The 19,414-nt window shown below is 38.8% G+C and overlaps 1 protein-coding gene across 1 annotated transcript in view; it reads left to right on the top strand.

The window, feature by feature from the left end:
- The window catches only part of LOC121386103 (PR domain zinc finger protein 10-like), a 45,407-nt gene extending 26,323 nt beyond the window's left edge, over positions 1-19,084 (top strand). Inside the window, exons 10-16 of the mRNA XM_041516901.1 lie at positions 558-704; positions 2,762-2,874; positions 4,672-4,851; positions 6,720-6,792; positions 7,236-7,505; positions 14,744-14,768; positions 15,881-19,084. Of these exons, the coding sequence (XP_041372835.1) occupies positions 558-704; positions 2,762-2,874; positions 4,672-4,851; positions 6,720-6,792; positions 7,236-7,505; positions 14,744-14,768; positions 15,881-17,906 (2,834 nt within the window). The 3' untranslated portion in view covers positions 17,907-19,084. The remainder of the gene's footprint in view (positions 1-557; positions 705-2,761; positions 2,875-4,671; positions 4,852-6,719; positions 6,793-7,235; positions 7,506-14,743; positions 14,769-15,880) is intronic.
- Positions 19,085-19,414: the final 330 nt, after the last annotated feature.

Genomic DNA, 19,414 nt, shown 5'->3' with positions numbered 1-19,414 from the left:
AACCCATTAATTGATTATTTGTTAAACATGCATGACAATCCATGAGATCCAAACATCAATAGATGCATACCAACATCAGTTTTTGGTGGGTGAGATATTTAATTCACGTTAGGGACAGGATGAAGTTTAGTGGTGGAGCATTTGCCGTAGGTGCAATAGGTTACAAGATTGATTGTCTTTGATGCATTCTTATATTTTCTTTTTCAACCAATGCCCCATGATTAGTACACCAGGGACTTCTCCCTCCTCTCTCTCTGTCTCTGTCTCTCTTTCTGTCTCTGTCTGTCTGTCCCTCTTTGTCTCTGTCTGTCTCTTTGTCTGTCTGTCTGTCTGTCTGTCTGTCTGTCTGTCTGTCTCTCTCTCTCTGTCTCCTCCTCCTCTCTCTCTCTCTCTCTCTCTCTCTCTCTCTCTCTCTCTCTCTCTCTCTCTCTCTCTCTTCCCCCCCCCCCCATCAAATGTTGAAATAGCCATGATTCCAAATAGCTGTGGTTTAAAAATGTGTTGTGGTTGTTGTTAAACAAACATTGCTTTCCTTCAATTGTTGTTATCTCTTGTAGGGTGTGAGGAGTGCATGACGTCCTATAGCACGGAGTGTCCCTACCACCGACTTCAGATGGTTCTTGACAAAGTGGTTCTGTCTAGGGCCTGGTCCAGTCTCCCTGCCCACCTTCAGATATTCCGCCTCAGTGAGAGCGGAGGAACAGGTCAGATTCATCATGTTCTAGTAATCGGTTATAGTCTGTTCCAGTAATCAGTTAGTCTGTTCCAGTAATCAGTTAGTCTGTTCCAGTAATCGGTTACAGTCTGTTCCAGTAATCAGTTGCAGTCTGTTCCAGTAATCGGTTGCAGTCTGTTCCAGTAATCGGTTACAGTCTGTTCCAGTAATCAGTTAGTCTGTTCCAGTAATCAGTTAGTCTGTTCTAGTAATCGGTTACAGTCTGTTCTAGTAATCGGTCACAGTCTGTTCCAGTAATCGGTTATAGTCTGTTCCAGTAATCATTTATTGTCTGTTCCAGTAATGGGTTACAGTCTGTTCCAGTAATGGGTTACAGTCTGTTCCAGTAATCGATTACAGTCTGTTCCAGTAATAGTTTATAGTCTGTTCCAGTAATCGGTTATAGTCTGTTCCAGTAATCGGTTACAGTCTGTTCCAGTAATCGGTTACAGTCTGTTCCAGTAATCGGTTACAGTCTGTTCCAGTAATCGGTTAAAGTCTGTTCCAGTAATCATTACAGTCTGTTCCAGTAATCGGTTACAGTCTTTCCAGTAATCGGTTACAGTCTGTTCCAGTAATGGGTTACAGTCTGTTCCAGTAATGGGTTACAGTCTGTTCCAGTAATCGGTTATAGTCTGTTCCAGTAATCGGTTACAGTCTGTTCCAGTAATCGGTTACAGTCTGTTCCAGTAATCGGTTAAAGTCTGTTCCAGTAATCATTACAGTCTGTTCCAGTAATCGGTTATAGTCTGTTCCAGTAATCGGTTACAGTCTGTTCCAGTAATCGGTTAAAGTCTGTTCCAGTAATCATTACAGTCTGTTCCAGTAATCGGTTACAGTCTTTCCAGTAATCGGTTACAGTCTGTTCCAGTAATGGGTTACAGTCTGTTCCAGTAATGGGTTACAGTCTGTTCCAGTAATCGGTTATAGTCTGTTCCAGTAATCGGTTACAGTCTGTTCCAGTAATCGGTTACAGTCTGTTCCAGTAATCGGTTAAAGTCTGTTCCAGTAATCATTACAGTCTGTTCCAGTAATCGGTTACAGCCTTTCCAGTAATCGGTTACAGTCTGTTCCAGTAATCGGTTACAGTCTGTTCCAGTAATCGATTACAGTCTGTTCCAGTAATCGGTTACAGTCTGTTCCAGTAATCGGTTACAGTCTGTTCCAGTAATCGGTTACAGTCTGTTCCAGTAATCGGTTACAGTCTGTTCCAGTAATCGATTGCAGTCTGTTCCAGTAATCGGTTACAGTCTGTTCCAGTAATCGGTTACAGTCTGTTCCAGTAATCGATTGCAGTCTGTTCCAGTAATTGATTATAGTCTAAAACTGATCCACTGGACTCTACCGGTGTGATGATAAACTGTTGATAGTGATAACATGACTTTATTAATACTGTAGTTTGTTACTTTGCATAAGTAAATCTATAATATAATATGCAAGGCCATTTTAACACTTTCTGATCACTTCTCCTCTTTTGATCTGCACTGCAGACAGCTTTCTTTGTACTAACCCGATGCCACACTTTGCAAGGATCTTGTTGTGCTCCGGTCCAGCTGACTACCATACACACTTCATGCTAAATGTTGTGTATAAAGATGAATTCCATAATTACAATGGCAATAGACACCACCATCTTTGTTACTTAAAATAGATATGGCTATTAATACTGCTGCTGTGTATATAGCTGTGGCTAATAAAGGCTGGCTATCTACACATCTGGCTATTTCTCGTTCCAGCCAGTGCACCACGACTGGTATATCAAATACTGTAGTATGTGCTATCCTGTCTGTGGAATGGTGCATTTAAAAGTTCCCTTGTTGCTAATGAAAAAATTTAGCGGGTTTCCTCTCTAAGACTATATGTCGAAATGACCAAATGTTTGACATCCACTAGCCAAAGATTAATAAATCAATGTGCTCTAGTGGTGTCATTAAACAAAAGAAACTCTTTGTTTTGTATTTTCTATTAGTAAATGATGTTTATAATATGGTGAGGTTATTGATAAGCCATGAGTGACTTCAGTGTGTGGGCATTTTGTCTTTACAGAGCTGGGAGTGTTTGCCAAGCGACCCATCTCAAAGTACACACAGTTCGGACCGTTTGTCGGGGAGCTGGTCGACTCCCAGGATAAACTGATCGTGAGGAAATTTCTACTCATGGTAAGATTTTCTCAATAAATTGTGCATGGGTGGTGAAGGAGGTGGGGGGGGGGGAGGGGTCTGTGTGGCAAAAGCCACATGTTTACTTCATCCAACCAACGTTAATTACATTTTATATTATTATCTCACCTTTACGAAGTTAAAAGGCGAGATAGAGTTTTTGATGGCAGACTAAGTTCCGCATTTAGATCAGTTTCTCACAAGTCATAGGTCAGTGAAACTGGGTTTATAGTTGTACCTATGGATGTTCATCACAGTGAGCTGAAACTGGGTTTATAGCTGTACCTATGGATGTTCATCACAGTGAGCTGAAACTGGGTTTATAGCTGTACCTATGGATGTTCACCACAGTGAGCTGAAACTGGGTTTATAGCTGTACCTATGGATGTTCACCACAGTGAGCTGAAACTGGGTTTATAGCTGTACCTATGGATGTTCACCACAGTGAGCTGAAACTGGGTTTATAGCTGTACCTATGGATGTTCATCACAGTGAGCTGAAACTTGGTTTATAGCTGTACCTATGGATGTTCACCACAGTGAGCTGAAACTTGGTTTATAGCTGTACCTATGGATGTTCACCACAGTGAGCTGAAACTGGGTTTATAGCTGTACCTATGGATGTTCACCACAGTGAGCTGAAACTGGGTTTATAGCTGTACCTATGGATGTTCACCACAGTGAGCTGAAACTGGGTTTATAGCTGTACTATGGATGTTCACCACAGTGAGCTGAAACTGGGTTTATAGTTGTACCTATGGATGTTCATCACAGTGAGCTGAAACTGGGTTTATAGTTGTACCTATGGATGTTCATCACAGTGAGCTGAAACTGGGTTTATAGTTGTACCTATGGATGCTCATCACAGTGAGCTGAAACTGGGTTTATAGTTGTACCTATGGATGTTCATCACAGTGAGCTGAAACTGGGTTTATAGTTGTACCTATGGATGTTCATCACAGTGAGCTGAAACTGGGTTTATAGTTGTACCTATGGATGTTCATCACAGTGAGCTGAAACTGGGTTTATAGTTGTACCTATGGATGTTCATCACAGTGAGCTGAAACTTGGTTTATAGCTGTACCTATGGATGTTCACCACAGTGAGCTGAAACGTGGTTTATAGCTGTACCTATGGATGTTCACCACAGTGAGCTGAAACGTGGTTTATAGCTGTACCTATGGATGTTCACCACAGTGAGCTGAAACGTGGTTTATAGCTGTACCTATGGATGTTCACCACAGTGAGCTGAAACTTGGTTTATAGCTGTACTATGGATGTTCATCACAGTGAGCTGAAACTTGGTTTATAGCTGTACCTATGGATGTTCATCACAGTGAGCTCAAACTTGGTTTATAGTTGTACCTATGGATGTTCATCACAGTGAGCTGAAACTTGGTTTATAGTTGTACCTATGGATGTTCATCACAGTGCACTGGTAAAGTTGATGGTAGACAAGACAATTAGGATCTGCTGATTAGTCCGCCCGACCTGCTATCATAACTCTCTCCTGCATTATTGTTTGTTTATTTTTGTCTGCACAACTATAATACAGAGTTGGACAATTCTGCTAGCCCAACACCTGTTACTAGTCACAAATGTTAACCTAGTAGCCCAATGAGCTAGTACCTAAAAACAGAGAAGGTTTCTGATCTTCACAATTGAATATTTAGCCATCAGTAATTTGTGATCCATTTCTAACATTAATCTAGTTACCAGTGTACTTTTATTGAAATCTGTTTTAATAATCTAGAACAACACTGTATAGTGCCTATCTGCCATGTTATTGTTTGTTTAGCTGGAGAAGTCAGGTGGTGGAGTGGAGTTTTTTGAGACGAGCGACGAGAACAAGTGTAACTGGATGATGTTCGTCCGACCCGCGGCCAACTTCTCTGAGCAGAATCTCGTGGCGTACCAACACAAACAAGACATCTACTTCACTGTTACCAAGAACATCGAGCCCAAACACGAACTCAAGGTAAAAATGGAAATCTCATCTGGTGGTTTTTTTGGTTACATAATCGAGCACACATGAACTATGGATAAGTATTGCTGTTTTATTTTAATAGTGACCAATGTTTTACGAATTAGATTTAATATAAGCCCGTTGGAGGCCCCAAGTTACTGGTATGGTCTATTTTGGAGCAGAAAAACATTTCTTCTTCCAGTGTGAAAAATTAAACCTTACTTGTTTGGTTTAATTGATACATAGGCTTATAAAGTTAAAGTTTGCTTGTTTGGTTTAATTGATACATAGGCTTATAAAGTTAAGGTTTGCTTGTTTGGTTTAATTGATACATAGGCTTACAAAGTTAAGGTTTGCTTGTTTGGTTTAATTGATACATAGGCTTACAAAGTTACGGTTTGCTTGTTTGGTTTAATTGATACATAGGCTTATAAAGTTAAGGTTTACTTGTTTGGTTTAATTGATACATAGGCTTATAAAGTTAAGGTTTGCTTGTTTGGTTTAATTGATACATAGGCTTATAAAGTTAAGGTTTGCTTGTTTGGTTTAATTGATACATACATGTAGGCTTACAAAGTTAAAGTTTGCTTGTTTGGTTTAATTGATACATAGGCTTACAAAGTTAAGGTTTGCTTGTTTGGTTTAATTGATACATAGGCTTATAAAGTTAAACCTTGCTTGTGTGGTTTAATTGATACATAGGCTTACAAAGTTAAGGTTTGCTTGTTTGGTTTAATTGATACATAGGCTTACAAAGTTAAGGTTTGCTTGTTTGGTTTAATTGATACATAGGCTTACAAAGTTAAGGTTTGCTTGTTTGGTTTAATTGATACATAGGCTTACAAAGTTAAGGCTTGCTTGTTTGGTTTAATTGATACATAGGCTTACAAAGTTAAAGTTTGCTTGTTTAATAACATTTGGTAATTTTGACATATTGTCTTGTAGAAGAAACCTGCTATATTTATCCATTAGTAACAAAGGATCTTTTACATTCACTATCCCATAAACAGGAAAGCACACACCACAGACTTTGATATACCAGTCGTGGTGCACTGGCTGGAACGAGAAATAGCCCAATGTATCCACTGACGGGGATCGATCCCACACTGACTATGCATCAGTCTATGTCCCACCCCACATAAACTTATAGTAATATAATAGCAAGTTTAAAATGATATTTTCTCAATCTGTTTTTTGTAGGAGTAGCCTGTGACAGTAGTTGGTTTCTTCTCTTACTGTGTAGACCGACCGTTGAAATAACCATACATTAGACATCAAACAGTGATAGTTTAAAATGATATTTTCTCAATCTGTTTTTTGTAGGAGTAGCCTGTGACAGTAGTTGGTTTCTTCTCTTACTGTATAGACCGACCGTTGAAATAACCATACATTAGACATCAAACAGTGATAGTTTAAAATGTGCTCAAGTGTGGTAATATCAGTTCAAACTTGTCTTTGTTTGCCCACTTCTAAAACAGTCATAACAATGTAAATGGCTCATGCATGACTGGTGCAATATAAATGATTCATCCTGCAATCACTATATATATATATTGGTAAGATATGATGAAAAGATGAAATTATACTCATGGAAAAACGTTTCTGGGCACCAAAGAAAATGATCTCAAACTAACTGTAACTCACAACAATTTTACAAATCATCGTAAGTTTACGAATCACCAATAAATAATTAGTAAATTATTAGATTTTTCATTCATTATTGTAAACGGTTAATTTCATTAATTTTTTATATTGTATAAGATACTAGGATAAATAAATGTGGAATGCCAAATGTCGCTTGGCATTCACTGTTCTAATCTCTGCAAAAAACAGCAGATATTTTAAGAAGGTAATCAGGTATTGTCTGTATTTTTCTCCAGGTTTGGTACGCCTCACACTATGCTGATAGAATGGGTTTGTCGACGCTGGAAATAACCGAACAGGATATTGAAGGTAGGTGATATCAGAGGTGGTACAGCTCATCTGCATTGACTGGTTGAGGTTTTCGCAGTGTAAAACATGTCTCTGTTTATTGCTTAATTCTTGTACACAATTTCTCACTGATGTTGAACCACGATTCAAAGTTTAAATTAGGTTTAAGAGTTAATCAGTTGAAGTTTGAATTCATATTAACATTTTAGTTTTGATCTCCACTCAAAATTGTTTCAAAGGTGAGCAGTTGGTTTGTAATAAATAAAATACTCAACGAGCTTGCCTGTCATTCCATTTTAATGAAACTTATGAACAGTTTTGGTATCTGACGAGCGAAAGCGAAAGCGAGTCAGATACCAAAACTGTTCACTCGTTTCATAAAAATGGTATGACAGGCGAGCTCGTTTCATATTCTGCACGTAACAAATGTGTTTTATATATATAACAATTGTGTCTAACTTCAGCTCTGGATGAGCAGGACTGCCGGTTTCCGTGCTATGAGTGTAACCGCAAGTTCAAGACGTCGGTACTGTTACAGCGTCACCTGGTGCTGCACGAGGACGGCGGGCCGAGTGCTGTGGATGACGACGACTACCGCACCTCGGACGACATGAAGAGGAATCTTTCGTCTCTCAAGGCCAGCATCATCAGGTCCAAAGCCAGGACCGTCAAGAAGGTCAGACTGCATTGTGGGGTTGAGAGAGAGGGAGGGAGAGAAAAGGGAGGAGACATTCGTTTTTAGAAAAAACCGGAAACATACACAGTGACATAAAAAAAGAAGCGATATCTCCTAGGGTTATATTGCAAATTATACTGCCAGCGATATCTCCTACAAAGCCTTTAATGGATGATAAAATGTTACAGCTCAAAATTATGTTCTCATTTCTTTTGGTGTTCTGTATGTAAATTGTGGCCTGATTCTGTTTTGTTCCTGCAACTCCAGTTATTATAAACCTGATAAACATTGATTAAAATATGCTGGGGTGTAATGGTTTTCCCATCTGACACAACATGAACTTGGAACTGCGGAATAATAATCTATTTCACTAAACATCGTAAGTTTACGTCTGCTATTAGCAGTTATACCGGTTATACATTTACATGTGTTTGGCATCTATTTCACTAAACATCGTAAGTTTACGTCTGCTATTAGCAGTTATACCAGTCATACGTTTACATGTGTTTGGCATCTATTTCACTAAACATCGTAAGTTTACGTCTGCTATTAGCAGTTATACCGGTCATACGTTTACATGTGTTTGGCATCTATTTCACTAAACATCGTAAGTTTACGTCTGCTACTAGCAGTTATACCAGTCATACGTTTACACGTTTGGTCTATTTCACTAAACATCGTAAGTTTACGTCTGCTACTATCAGTTATACCAGTCATACGTTTACATGTGTTTGGATATTAGTCCAGACATACGTTTACATGTTTTGGTGTCTATTTCACTAAACATCGTAAGTTTACATCTTTATGTTCACACTAAACATCGTAAGTTTACGTCTTCTATTAGCAGTTATACCGGTCATACATTTACACGTGTTTGGCGTCTATTTCACTAAACATCGTAAGTTTATGTCTGCTACTATCAGTTATACCGGTCATACGTTTACATGTGTTTGGCATCTATTTCACTAAACATCGTAAGTTTACGTCTGCTATTAGCAGTTATACCAGTCATACGTTTACATGTGTTTGGCATCTATTTCACTAAACATCGTAAGTTTACGTCTGCTATTATCAGTTATACCGGTAATACATTTACATGTGTTTGGCATCTATTTCACTAAACATCGTAAGTTTACGTCTGCTATTAGCAGTTATACCAGTCATACGTTTACATGTGTTTGGCATCTATTTCACTAAACATCGTAAGTTTACGTCTGCTATTAGCAGTTATACCGGTCATACGTTTACATGTGTTTGGCATCTATTTCACTAAACATCGTAAGTTTACGTCTGCTATTAGCAGTTATACCGGTCATACGTTTACATGTGTTTGGCATCTATTTCACTAAACATCGTAAGTTTACGTCTGCTACTATCAGTTATACCAGTCATACGTTTACACGTGTTTGGCATCTATTTCACTAAACATTGTAAGTTTGCGTCTGCTACTATCAGTTATACCGGTCATACATTTACAAGTGTTTGGCATCTATTTCACTAAACATCGTAAGTTTACGTCTGCTATTAGCAGTTATACCGGTCATACGTTTACATGTGTTTGGCATCTATTTCACTAAACATCGTAAGTTTACGTCTGCTACTATCAGTTATACCAGTCATACGTTTACATGTGTTTGGCATCTATTTCACTAAACATCGTAAGTTTACGTCTGCTACTATCAGTTATACCAGTCATACGTTTACATGTGTTTGGTGTCTATTTCACTAAACATCGTAAGTTTACGTCTGCTACTATAGCAGTTATTTACCGGTCATACGTTTACATCTGTGTTTGGCATCTATTTCACTAAACATCGTAAGTTTACGTCTGCTACTATCAGTTATACCAGTCATACGTTTACATGTGTTTGGCATCTATTTCACTAAACATCGTAAGTTTACGTCTGCTACTATCAGTTATACCAGTCATACGTTTACATGTGTTTGGCATCTATTTCACTAAACATCGTAAGTTTACGTCTGCTACTATCAGTTATACCAGTCATACGTTTACATGTGTTTGGCATCTATTTCACTAAACATCGTAAGTTTACGTCTGCTACTATCAGTTATACCAGTCATACGTTTACATGTGTTTGGCATCTATTTCACTAAACATCGTAAGTTTACGTCTGCTATTAGCAGTTATACCAGTCATACGTTTACACGTGTTTGGTGTCTATTTCACTAAACATCGTAAGTTTACGTCTGCTACTATCAGTTATACCAGTCATACGTTTACACGTTTACACTAAACATCGTGTTTGGCTACTATTTCACTAACATCGTAAGTTTACGTCTGCTACTATCAGTTATACCGTCATACGTTTACATGTGTTTGTGTCTATTTCACTAAACATCGTAAGTTTACGTCTGCTACTATCAGTTATACCAGTCACACAATTTAGACCAATAGTCCAGTCTGTAAGATACGTTTACATGTGTTTGGCATCTATTTCACTAAACATCGTAAGTTTACGTCTGCTATTAGCAGTTATACCAGTCATACGTTTACATGTGTTTGGCATCTATTTCACTAAACATCGTAAGTTTACGTCTGCTATTAGCAGTTATACCAGTCATACGTTTACACATGTGTGGCATCTATTTCACTAAACATCGTAAGTTTACGTCTGCTACTTTTATACCAGTCATACGTTTACAAACTATTTCACTAAACATCGTTTTACGTCTGCTATTAGCAGTTATACCAGTCATACGTTTACATGTGTTTGGCATCTATTTCACTAAACATCGTAAGTTTACGTCTGCTATTATCAGTTATACCAGTCATACGTTTACATGTGTTTGGTATCTATTTCACTAAACATCGTAAGTTTACGTCTGCTATCTCAGTTATACCAGTCATACGTTTACATGTGTTTGGCATCTATTTCACTAAACATCGTAAGTTTACGTCTGCTATTATCAGTTATACCGGTCATACGTTTACATGTGTTTGGCATCTATTTCACTAAACATCGTAAGTTTACGTCTGCTATTAGCAGTTATACCGGTCATACGTTTACATGTGTTTGGCGTCTATTTCACTAAACATCGTAAGTTTACGTCTGCTACTATCAGTTATACCAGTCATACGTTTACATGTGTTTGGCAGTTATACCAGTCTATTTCACTAAACATCGTAAGTTTACGTCTGCTATTAGCAGTTATACCGGTCATACGTTTACATGTGTTTGGCATCTATTTCACTAAACATCGTAAGTTTACGTCTGCTACTATCAGTTATACCAGTCATACGTTTACATGTGTTTGGCATCTATTTCACTAAACATCGTAAGTTTACGTCTGCTACTATCAGTTATACCAGTCATACGTTTACACGTGTTTGGTATCTATTTCACTAAACATCGTAAGTTTACGTCTGCTACTATCAGTTATACCAGTCATACGTTTACACGTGTCTGACGTCTATTTCACTAAACATCGTAAGTTTACGTCTGCTACTATCAGTTATACCAGTCATACGTTTACATGTGTTTGGCATCTATTTCACTAAACATCGTAAGTTTACGTCTGCTATTATCAGTTATACCAGTCATACGTTTACACGTGTTTGGGATCTATTTCACTAAACATCGTAAGTTTACGTCTGCTACTATCAGTTATACCAGTCATACGTTTACACGTGTTTGGTATCTATTTCACTAAACATCGTAAGTTTACGTCTGCTACTATCAGTTATACCAGTCATACGTTTACACGTGTTTGGTGTCTATTTCACTAAACATCGTAAGTTTACGTCTGCTACTATCAGTTATACCAGTCATACGTTTACACGTGTTTGGTATCTATTTCACTAAACATCGTAAGTTTACGTCTGCTACTATCAGTTATACCAGTCATACGTTTACATGTGTTTGGTGTCTATTTCACTAAACATCGTAAGTTTACGTCTGCTACTATCAGTTATACCAGTCATACGTTTACATGTGTTTGGTGTCTATTTCACTAAACATCGTAAGTTTACGTCTGCTACTATCAGTTATACCAGTCATACGTTTACATGTGTTTTGTGTCTATTTCACTAAACATCGTAAGTTTACGTCTGCTACTATAAGTTATACCAGTCATACGTTTACACGTGTTTGGCGTCTATTTCACTAAACATCGTAAGTTTACGTCTGCTACTATAAGTTATACCAGTCATACGTTTACATGTGTTTGGTGTCTATTTCACTAAACATCGTAAGTTTACGTCTGCTACTATAAGTTATACCAGTCATACGTTTACTGTCTATTTCACTAAACATCGTAAGTTTACGTCTGCTACTATCAGTTATACCAGTCATACGTTTACATGTGTTTGGCATCTATTTCACTAAACATCGTAAGTTTACGTCTGCTATCGTAAGTATCAGTTATACCAGTCATACGTTTACATGTGTTTGGTGTCTATTTCACTAAACATCGTAAGTTTACGTCTGCTACTATCAGTTATACCAGTCATACGTTTACATGTGTTTGGTGTCTATTTCACTAAACATCGTAAGTTTACGTCTGCTACTATCAGTTATACCAGTCATACGTTTACATGTGTTTGGTGTCTATTTCACTAAACATCGTAAGTTTACGTCTGCTACTATCAGTTATACCAGTCATACGTTTACACGTGTTTGGTATCTATTTCACTAAACATCGTAAGTTTACGTCTGCTACTATCAGTTATACCAGTCATACGTTTACATGTGTTTGGTGTCTATTTCACTAAACATCGTAAGTTTACGTCTGCTACTATCAGTTATACCAGTCATACGTTTACACGTGTTTGGTGTCTATTTCACTAAACATCGTAAGTTTACGTCTGCTACTATCAGTTATACCAGTCATACGTTTACACGTGTTTGGGATCTATTTCACTAAACATCGTAAGTTTACGTCTGCTACTATCAGTTATACCAGTCATACGTTTACACGTGTTTGGTATCTATTTCACTAAACATCGTAAGTTTACGTCTGCTACTATCAGTTATACCAGTCATACGTTTACATGTGTTTGGTGTCTATTTCACTAAACATCGTAAGTTTACGTCTGCTACTATAAGTTATACCAGTCATACGTTTACATGTGTTTGGTGTCTATTTCACTAAACATCGTAAGTTTACGTCTGCTACTATAAGTTATACCAGTCATACGTTTACACGTGTTTGGCATCTATTTCACTAAACATCGTAAGTTTACGTCTGCTACTATCAGTTATACCAGTCATACGTTTACACGTGTTTGGTATCTATTTCACTAAACATCGTAAGTTTACGTCTGCTACTATCAGTTATACCAGTCATACGTTTACACGTGTTTGGTGTCTATTTCACTAAACATCGTAAGTTTACGTCTGCTACTATCAGTTATACCAGTCATACGTTTACAAGTGTTTGGCATCTATTTCACTAAACATCGTAAGTTTACGTCTGCTACTATCAGCAGTTATACCGGTTTATACGTTTACATGTGTTTGGTGTCTATTTCACTAAACATCGTAAGTTTACGTCTGCTACTATCAGTTATACCAGTCATACGTTTACATGTGTTTGGCATCTATTTCACTAAACATCGTAAGTTTACGTCTGTCACTATCAGTTATACCAGTCATACGTTTACATGTGTTTGGTGTCTATTTCACTAAACATCGTAAGTTTACGTCTGCTACTATCAGTTATACCAGTCATACGTTTACATGTGTTTGGTGTCTATTTCACTAAACATCGTAAGTTTACGTCTGCTACTATCAGTTATACCAGTCATACGTTTACATGTGTTTGGTGTCTATTTCACTAAACATCGTAAGTTTACGTCTGCTACTATCAGTTATACCAGTCATACGTTTACATGTGTTTGGTGTCTATTTCACTAAACATCGTAAGTTTACGTCTGCTACTATCAGTTATACCAGTCATACGTTTACACGTGTTTGGCATCTATTTCACTAAACATCGTAAGTTTACGTCTGCTATTAGCAGTTATACCGGTCATACATTTACAAGTGTTTGGCATCTATTTCACTAAACATCGTAAGTTTACGTCTGCTATTAGCAGTTATACCGGTCATACATTTACATGTGTTTGGCATCTATTTCACTAAACATCGTAAGTTTACGTCTGCTATTAGCAGTTATACCGGTCATACGTTTACATGTGTTTGGCATCTATTTCACTAAACATCGTAAGTTTACGTCTGCTATTAGCAGTTATACCGGTAATACATTTACATGTGTTTGGCATCTATTTCACTAAACATCGTAAGTTTACGTCTGCTATTAGCAGTTATACCAGTCATACGTTTACAAGTGTTTGGCATCTATTTCACTAAACATCGTAAGTTTACGTCTGCTACTATCAGTTATACCAGTCATACGTTTACACGTGTTTGGTGTCTATTTCACTAAACATCGTAAGTTTACGTTTGGCATCTATTTCACGCAGAAAATTGTATAATTATACAAAATGGAGCATTTTAATGACAAAAGAAAACAGAAAAGAAATATGTAAACTTCAAATTATATTAGTTAGTACAACTAACTAACAACAGTTAGTTGTAATAATAATTGTAAATTAGTCGTAGATTTAGGTTTATGTGCAAAACTAGCCTTATGATGATTTGTGAAATTGTGACGAGGGGTGTATTCAGGAAATTAACAGTTGGTCACTGGTGATGTCAGAGATGAAATCCGGGATGGGCGAACCTGAACCTTAAGTGGATAGGGGCACGTAAAAAGACTACCTGCCTTCCTGCCAGTTGATTTGTTCCTTTGTGTCTTGTGTGCATATATTAAAACGTGTTACAATGTTGAAATTTTTTACATCAATGTGCTCTGTTGGTGGAGAAACACATTTGTGAATTTGATCATTCTGACATCCCCCTCTACCCCTGAGAAGTGGTAGCCAAAGCGGATATTTAAGCCAATTAAAAAACAGATCATCTATCGACGTTTACATATATATGATGACTATTTGGTCATAATAATATAACCAAATAGTCATCATATATATGTAAATGTCGACAGATGTTTTTTTTAATTTGTGAATGTCATTTGTAAAATCTTCTCAAACTACTCGACCAATTCCAACCAAATTTTGTCAGAAGCTTCCTTGGCACAAAGATTTTTTTTTTAATGAATTTAGTTAATCTGACCCTGTCCGCAGGATCATGAGGGGTGGATGCCAAAAAGAGAAGGGGGAAAAAAAGCCAATTTAACAATGAATAGTTTTTTTTTCCATATATATGTAAAGGTCAAGAGATGGTTTATCTGATTTTTTAATGTCATTCATTCTAGGTCCACTTTTTGTCCCTGGGCAGGGGTCAGTTTATTATACTTACATAGAGATATGCATTTTACTAGATCATAAACTTGGAAATGGGTGTCATGCACTTTTTGAGTCTGGGATCGATCCCCTTCGGTGGGCCCATTAGGCTATTTCTTGCTCCAGCCTGTGCACCACAACTGGTATATCAAAGGCCGTGGTATGTGTTATCCTGTCTGTGGGATGGTGCATATAAAAGATCCCTTGCTGCTAATCGAAAAGAGTAGCCCATGAAGTGGTGACAGCGGGGTTCCTTTCTCAATATCTGTGTGGTGTCTGATGCCATATAACCATAAATAAAATGTGTTGAGTGCGTCGTTAAATAACGTTTCCTTTGTGAGTCTGGAAGATGAGGTCAACAGCTTACCCAGATGACCGTTACGGCCGATGAGCCTCTTGTTATTACATGTACTATAATCTCTCTTCATTTCAGAACATTATATTTTTATTATTGTAATTTCTATTTCTTTTCATAACATTTAAAAAGTACCAGCTATATTTTTATTGTTATAATTTCTTTTTCTTTTCAGAACATTAAAGAAGTACCAGCTATATTGTTATTATTTCTCTGTGTTTCAGAACATTGAAGCTGTATTTTTATTGTTACGATTTCTTTTTCTTTTCAGAACTTAAAGAAGTACCAGCTATATTGTTATTATTTCTCTGTGTTTCAGAACTTAAAGAAGTACCAGCTATATTGTTATTATTTCTCTGTGTTTCAGAACATTAAAGAAGTACCAGCTATTTTGTTATTATTTCTCTGTTTCAGAACGTTACAAAAGTACCAACTATATTTTTATTATTTCTCTGTGTTTCAGTACGTTACAAAAGTACCAACTATATTTTTATTATTTCTCTGTGTTTCAGTACGTTACAAAAGTACCAACTATATTTTTATTATTTCTCTGTGTTTCAGTACGTTACAAAAGTACCAACTATATTTTTATTATTTCTCTGTGTTACAGAACATTACAAAAGTACCAGCTATATTTTTATTATTTCTCTGTTACAGAACGTTACAAAAAATACCAGCTATATTTTTATTATTTCTCTATGTTTCAGAACGTTACAAAAGTACCAGCTATATTGTTATTATTTCTGTGTTTCAGAACATTAAAGAAGTACCAGCGACGTACCTGTAATAACAAGATCCGTCAGACGATCAAGTCTCTGTACAAGCGGAAGGGTAAAGACAGTGGCGGAAACGAGTGGGTGTGCATGCACTGTGACCTGACCTTCGACAACTCCAACCTCCTTAACCTCCACACCCTCACACACGCTGCCGAAGATGTCGCATTGGATGAAATTAAAAAATTTGCCGTCGATGTCAACGTTGTCGAAAATGTCGACCCGAATTCCGCAAACGGTGAAAATCGGGCACAGAATGGCGAGAATCTGGTCTCCTTGGAAACGTACCTTGCCTGTCCGATGTGCCACATCCAGTTCGCCAACAAACGTGATTTGATAGAGCACGCCGCGGAGCACGGCAAAACGAAGCCGCGACTGAACCCGAACCGTCCACACAAATGTTCCAAGTGCTGGAAGGCATTTGGGACGCAGGAGAGACTGCAGCGCCACCTGCTGTGTCATGGGGAAGAGGACAGCAAGCCGCTACAGTGCAACGTGTGCTACAAGAGATTCATGAACAACTCGGCGCTAGCCTGCCACATGAAGACCCACAGCGACCACAAGTACTACGAGTGTCCGCTTTGTCGATTGGGCTTCGATCAGGTGAATATGCTGAAGGCACACATATCGTTGCATGCGCATGATGGGCTCTTCACCTGTCCCGCGTGCAGCAAGAAGTTCGACGACTACACGCTGATCCGCAAACATATGCGCACGTTCCACCCGGACAAGAAGTACCCATGCCCCGATTGCGACAAGGTGTTTCCGCGACCCGACAAACTGAAACTGCACATGCTGCGACACTCGGCGCACCGCGAGTTCATGTGCGAGAACTGTGGGCGACAGTTCAAGAGGAAAGACAAGCTGAAGGAACACATCAAGAGAATGCACTCGGTGGAACGGGAGGCCAAAAACATGGAGCGAGACAAACCCAATATCAAAAAGTTTGTGCCGAAGGTCTCGCCAAACGACTACCATCGCTTCATCTACAAATGCCACACCTGCCTGTTGGGTTTCAAGCGACGGGGCATGTTGGTGAACCACTTAGCCAAACGACATCCCGATTTGAAACCGGAATGCATCCCCGAGTTGAATCTTCCGATTCTGAAAACGCAGCGTGACTACTACTGCCAGTATTGCGATAAAGTGTACAAGTCGAGCTCTAAACGCAAGGCGCACATAATAAAGAACCACCCGGGATCAGAGCTCCCGATGAGCAGTCGCAGACGAAACTTGATCCCTGAAATCCCGGGACTGCCGAACCCGACGTACTCGCAGACTGTGGGCAGCATCACGACGATGCCCCACTCCTGCACCTTCTGCCACAAGCAGTATGCCAGCAAGGCCAAACTGATGCAGCACCAGCGCAAGAAACACCCTGATAGTGTCCCTGCGGCTAGCGAGAAACGGAAAATCCTCGCCAAGGAAGAGCTGTACCTCCTGGAAGCGGCCCAACCGCCGGTCATGCAGGACCGGTATGAGGAAGTGGCTACCGTCCATACCGTGCACCCGGATTCGATCCAAGCGGCTGATCTGTTGACCCAAGCGATGAGCGAGCTGACACAGTCGTTACAGGAGTACCGGCCGGGCGCCACCGAGTACCGGCTGGCCCAACACCTGACGTCACACGCAGGCGGCACGCCCACAATGGTCCAGATACAGCCGTCGCAGCTGCAGCACTCGACCATCGAGCTGAGTCACCTGGGTCAGGCGCTCGCTCACACGCAGTTCAACCCACAGCAGACGCACATTGTCCAGGTGAACGGGACCACGATGATCGCGGCAGCCCCGGGGACGTCGGGGGCGGGCCAGCAGCCCCTGGCAGTGTCCGTCGTGACGACCAGTCCCTCCTCTGCCATACCGGGGGCGCTGACCCTGCCCCTGTCTCTCACGGCAACGCCCGTCTCTCTGTCTGCGACACCAGTTACAACGGGAATCCAAGTGGCTAATGCACAGACCTACGTGCCGAAGACGTGGTCGACCGCAACTTACCAGACATTTCGATAGGTAGTGGTCAAAATGATGAGGTTTCATTGGTGTCAGAATACGACAGTAACTGGGAGTGGGTGGGGGGAATGAGACAGATGTATATTAATTCGACTTTCAGCTGGGCGAGTGTTTGTGTGTATTCATTATTCAGAGTTGAGGGGTGGGGGGCTCATCGCTTCATTGGCCTTCTGTCTCAATCCACCCATTTCTGGTTGTTGATCAGTTAAACAGGGCAAAAGTAATCACCGCAACCCCAGTCACTATGTGGGTTCAAGTCACTAATGCATAGACATACATACCCAAACTGTGTTCAACCACCTTGTACCATACCTTTTGATAGTTAGTGGTCAAAGTGTTTAAGTAAGTAGGCATTGGAAGATATCAGTATTTAAGGACAGGATGGGGATAGATGGTGGTGTAGTTATAGATTAATTTTCCTTTGGACAAAGCATTTAAAAATGTATATTCACTCGTCAGGTACATTTTGAAACAACTTGTAAACAAAATGAAGTCTTAATGGCTACTCGTGTAGTATTCTGTATTTCCAGACTGCTTGGGAAGATAATGTTGTTCATTAATGTATACAAGATCTACAGTGAATAGAAATAATCTCATTTGTTGCATGTTTGTGTGTGTAAAATGTTGACAGGACTGAAGAGCTACATCCAACAGTTGACATAGGCTGTAGATAGCAAAGACACGGCTTTATTAAAACGGTCGTTCTCTTTGTATTTTGCATTAATAAAAGATATTGTATGATAGCAAAAAAAGGCCACAGCTTTAACTATGACCACCTGCCAAGGGAAGGTAAGGAGGGGGACTGTTACAGAGTTTACTTTGATTGTTTGGTGCTGATAACTCATTTCATCAATTCGTACATAATGTTTGTGTTAACTGTTATGCCAAATGTTGTTTGATGCCATATTCCAAAGTTAATCAACATAAATATTTTGAGATTTTTATGAATTAAAAGTCTTGTAAAAAAATATCTTAATTAAGGATAGTCGGTTATTTCTTTAACGTTCATTGGGGTATGTACATAAAAATCATCCGTAAACTGTATGAATCGGCAAAGCCATTCTCACATAAATTTGCAGATGATTTTTTTGGGTTCATACCCAGATGAACGTAAAAGAAATAACAGAAAATACTTAAAGTTAAATTTGAAAAATACTTATTGATAATAACACTAAAAGTTCATATTTTATTTTGAATGATTTCTTTTGATTAAAACAATAACGCTCAGTAAGACAAATTACCAATATAAAATGATATCATCAGGTATGACGTTCCCTGACGACGTAATTTTTTACATTAATCGAGAAATGAACAAACTCCCATTGCTACGTCTGGACCAGTGGGGTGACATTACATTGTAATAAATGTAACCGAAATTTAAGTATTTTGAAATGTTGATAATTAAGTTTTTTCTTTGTTTCTTTTTGTTGTGCATAATTGTATAGTATAACAAAGAAGAAACACTACAATGAAATACAGAACATGTGAAATTGTTATATGCATTGTTT

Source organism: Gigantopelta aegis, chromosome 12 (assembly GCF_016097555.1).
Source record: "Gigantopelta aegis isolate Gae_Host chromosome 12, Gae_host_genome, whole genome shotgun sequence".
NCBI classification, from domain to species: domain Eukaryota; kingdom Metazoa; phylum Mollusca; class Gastropoda; order Neomphalida; family Peltospiridae; genus Gigantopelta; species Gigantopelta aegis.
Note: the sequence above shows the minus strand (reverse complement) of the source record. Positions and strands in the feature narration are given on the sequence as shown.